Source organism: Aplysia californica, unplaced genomic scaffold, assembly GCF_000002075.1.
Source record: "Aplysia californica isolate F4 #8 unplaced genomic scaffold, AplCal3.0 scaffold00130, whole genome shotgun sequence".
NCBI lineage: Eukaryota > Metazoa > Mollusca > Gastropoda > Aplysiida > Aplysiidae > Aplysia > Aplysia californica.
This window is the reverse complement of record NW_004797400.1, coordinates 1,050,510-1,054,890: the sequence shown is the minus strand read 5'-3', so window position 1 is coordinate 1,054,890 and position 4,381 is coordinate 1,050,510. Positions and strand designations below refer to the sequence as shown.

The following is a 4,381-nucleotide window of genomic DNA, read 5'->3' as shown; positions in this document are numbered from 1 at the left end:
CCCGCACAGTGCACAGTCGCGCAGCGCGCAACGGGATTTCGTCTGCTAGGCCTACTGGTACTGGTAACTGGTAACTGGTAGTAGTACTGGATTTGCTCTGCTACTTGGTTTTGCTCTGCTACTTGGTTTTGCTCTGCTACTTGGTTTTGCTCCTGCTACTCAACGCAGCGCGGCGGACTCAAGAAGGGGAGTATACTCTCTACTCATGAGTCCCAGGATTTGGGTTTGGTACTGGGATTTGGGAGTATCTACTGGATTTGGTACTGGGATTTGCTGTTACTCATTTCCGGCAAATTTGCCCACCACTAGGTCTAACCTATTTTTAGCTCTCTAGAGAACGAAATAATCTAGGTCACGTGCTTTAATTCCATATTTTAGCTGTTTATCAGTAAAAATCTACTATTGTACAACACGTTATAATGAGATACAACTATATTGATTAATGTAAAGTGCAATGAAGAAGCAAAAATGTACTTAAAGATCCAATTTTCCTTCCAAAATGAGTTGAATCGAGGCTTTCATAGTCACCTGTACGACAGACTAAAAAGCGTGCATGCAGAAAAATTGCAAAGTCAGACGAAAGAAGTCAGTGACTGACGAAAACGAGCTCATTTGCATATGAGCCTGGCCTGCAACTGACGAAAAATGCCAGTGAACTTGGGGCCTGGGGGAAAAATGTCACTTTTAGCTTTCGAATCAAATCAATCTCATTGAAAGCAAAGAAAAAGACCAAAAATATGGATGGAAGTAAAACTAAATCAAGCTCACAAGAACACACACACCTTAGTAAGAAAAATGGAGTAAAATATTTTTTTTATTCCCACCCAGGCAACCTTTTTGAATTATTACTGTTGGGGATAGAGGCCTAGGTTTAAAAGCAGCATCGGTACTGTATTGTTTATAAAAACTACAACCACTTCAACGCAAAAAGAGCAATACAGTAAAACTGTTATGTGTACTGATTTAATTTCATTTATTCTGAATTATTGTGTGATGGCTGATTGAGTAAGGTGACTGATGTCAAAATAGGCTTTGAAGGGGAACTTCAGTAATTCAGTTTTCCCAGTGAAACAGCCGTTGAGAGACATGTAGTAATTATAACATTTTTTGCCATCAAGCTCAATTTGTGGGCAAAACTGTATGGCACCGAGAAAATATGAGTAATTTGAAGTTCAAAATGTTCATGGTATTTTCCCTGTTCTCACCTTCTCCTGAACAAGAATGTTGTCTCGAAAACAACTTTTCGACCTGTTTTATGCACTGCATGTGCAGGGCTATAATGTGTTTCTTCTTCTTTTTTTTTTTCAGTTTTTGTCTGCCTGCTGGAGGATGAGGCTGACAGTTGTTGCCTGTGGGTATTTCAAAAAGTATGTCCAACGTGAAATAGCTAAAGCAAGTGGATATTCACTATACAAACCTTTGCAAGGATGGAGGCATGTTAGAAAAAGACAGTGGATTTATGACGAAAACCAGCCCTGGACAGATGCAGCAAAAGAAACAAATTTTCCCGGAAAGAAACTAAGAGAACTCATAGAACCGATTCCCCAATCACAGTGGATGATCTTCAAAGGCGATAGGGTAAGTGTTTCACTTTTAAGGGTACTAAGGATTTGGGGACAACAAAATTTAGACACATGTTCATGGCCATAATTTAAATTTTTAACTTCTTTATTTTCAAACTGTGCTGCGCTGTTTCCTCTTCTAGTTTATTTTTTTCTCAGTTATCAATTAATCAGTATTCATTTTGATCCCTTTTTGTTTACTGAATCAGATCAAGAAATGAGTTTTTACTTGTGAATCTGTGATCAATAAAATTTATTAAAATCAAGTTTTTTCCCCCTTTGCCATTTTTCTAAGTGACTTAGTTTTTCTTGAAGCCTGTAGTTTTATATGGTCATGATTTTCTTTGTGTTCCTCTGCTAGATCTCAGGGGTAGTCAACTGCTGGTTTTTCAATCTGCAGTGCAACTAATTTGTACTTATTATCTATTATTTGACTGTTTTTCCTACTTCAAGGGGCCCTAGCCTTCAAAGGTACTCTGTATATTTTTCACACTGACTAGAAGAGTATTTTCGGTTTTGGTAGGGATCCATTTTGAGTTTGCTCAGGTGGCGGCCGAAGCCTACTCTTATCCATTTTAGGACCATCAAGTAGGGGGGGGGGGGGTCTTTAACATGTGCAACTTGCACATGGGACTCTGAGATTTTTTGCCCATATCCAAGAAGGCTAAGTGTTTGGTCTTAGATACTCTAAGATCAGGGGTGTGACTAAAAGACAACAGTAAGAAAGAGCCAAGAGTAGCAATAGAAAGTAAAGAGTAAAGGAGAAAAAAAGCCCTTAACTCTTTCACTACTGCGAGCCATGTTTCATGGCTCGCTACTTCCTGCTTCAAAACCACAACTTCTTTTGTAATAATCAAATCTGAAGTCTCAGGCTGAAGATTGATCATTTTTAGCAACATGTTGAAATAGGTAATATTTCCCCTTTATTTTCGTATTAATACATGTTGCTAATATTGAAAATTGAACTTTAAAAATCTGAAATTTATCCGACGGTAAGTAGAATCAGAAAGTAGGTCACAGATAGGGCTTGGTCCAGGTGAGGAAAATCCCCTGTAGTGAAAGAGTTAAGAGGTCAGGGGCAGGGGAGAAAGTGAAGATGAAAGAAGACAGAACAGGAAAGATGGTGAAAGTGGAACATCTTAGAGGACAATAATTTTTTCATCACTGTCAGGATTTAAACCCCGATACCTTTTTGAGTGAGAGGCAAACGCCATACCTCTTGACCATGAGAGTCCACTTATGCCTTATAATGTTGTAATTAATATGACTTGTTTTGTATTATTAATCGTGTAGCGAATTTGTCAAAAAAGACTTGTTTGGGAGACATTGTAGTATATGTAGTCCATGACCTCTTTTATAAAATCATTTTTTATGACCGCTTTTATCCCTGTGATAGAAATTCTGTTTGTGTTGTTCATGAAAATAAGTCAGAGGTTGCATCATCACATATATACTTGTATCGCACCAATACAGACTATTTTTACTACCACTACATTGCTTGTCACTTATGTATATTATTATATGTGCAGCTCTCTGTTTTTTTAGGTATGCTTATCATGTCTTGTTAAAGTACACAGTCCAGTTACTACCAACCTAAATGCTGCATGCTCCCTGTGTTTCTTGATATTTTTTGTGAGCTCATTAACCATCCATCCCTGGGAGCTCTTTTTGTTAATGGTCAACCATCAGATGAACCAAACAGTGCAAGCAAGTGCTCTGCCAAAAGTTCTAAAAAAAGGAAATATTTTTGTGTGATCTGAAGGCAAAGAAAATGATGTGATCCTTTATACTTAAATTAAGCATACAAGTTCTTCTTGTTATGTCAAGAAAGAACTTCAGTTGGTGTTATACTTTCAATGAATTATTACAAAAATGCTAGACTCGATGTTTCTGTGAACTGCGCTGCACACACCCTCTTATACTCAGAGTACAATGATTGTAAGTGTTTTCCCTACCCGGTGGCACAATGTAGATACTTGATGAAATGCAATCCCTACTTTGGGGATTTCTCTGTAGTATGTAGCGGTATTGCGTTTTGCATTATTCAAACCATCGTTTTGATTATTATTTTTTTTAACTCTGCTGTTTCGATTGAGTACGTGTAGCAAAGGTAGCCTGTCTTTTTAACTTTCGGAACGCAGATGCTTACGGCGGGCGTTGATCTACGTGCTACGAATGCACGTAGCTGATTTAAAAGAACAACATGGGCACATTTTTTTTCACAGTTACTTTTTCATTACGAAGAGCGGTTAGTTATCCACTTCTCAGACGTTTTCAGAGGTTGTCTCTCGTTGTAGGGAAGTAGGTCTGGAGGTTGGGACCCCCTCCCCGCCCCGCAGAAGTTCCAGGCTTGAATTCAGGCTTGGCCCGAATTAATTACTGTTGTTACCCTTCCTTACTTAAACTTAAAGATCAGTTTTCTCTGAGCCCGGTGTCCTGACGAGGTACCAGAGCTCCACCTTGGAGATGACATTCATGTGCAGTGCGTTTCAAATTGCAAGATTTGCCGAGTTGTTATGCTCGTTTCCTCAGATGAGCTTGGTTATTTACTTACGAGGCATTGTTGACCCTCTTAAGTTGTTCAGTTTAGCCCTCCACCCCTTTTGTCGGAGCTGATAATCGATTTGGAAGCCTTCATACTGTTGAAAAAGTGTGTGGGTGGGCGAAAAATGGGGGGGGGGGATGAGAACTCAACCTCGAACTTGAAACTCGATGCGGGGGAAAAAGGGAGAAACGTGGTGTTGGAGAGGGGAGGGTGGGAGCACGAGGGGGTGGTACTGATCCTGAGGTTTGTACTTGTTTCTTTCCGCTGAGAATTA

At 39.4% G+C, this 4,381-nt stretch overlaps 1 protein-coding gene across 2 annotated transcripts in view; it reads left to right on the top strand.

Moving 5' to 3' along the window:
* The window catches only part of LOC101847578 (probable 39S ribosomal protein L24, mitochondrial), a 47,696-nt gene that overhangs the window by 6,395 nt on the left and 36,920 nt on the right, over positions 1-4,381 (top strand). For both annotated transcript variants that reach the window (XM_005096514.2, XM_035969253.1), the window contains exon 2: positions 1,309-1,578. In XM_005096514.2, coding sequence (XP_005096571.2) covers positions 1,330-1,578 — 249 coding nt within the window. In that variant the 5' untranslated portion in view covers positions 1,309-1,329. The remainder of the gene's footprint in view (positions 1-1,308; positions 1,579-4,381) is intronic.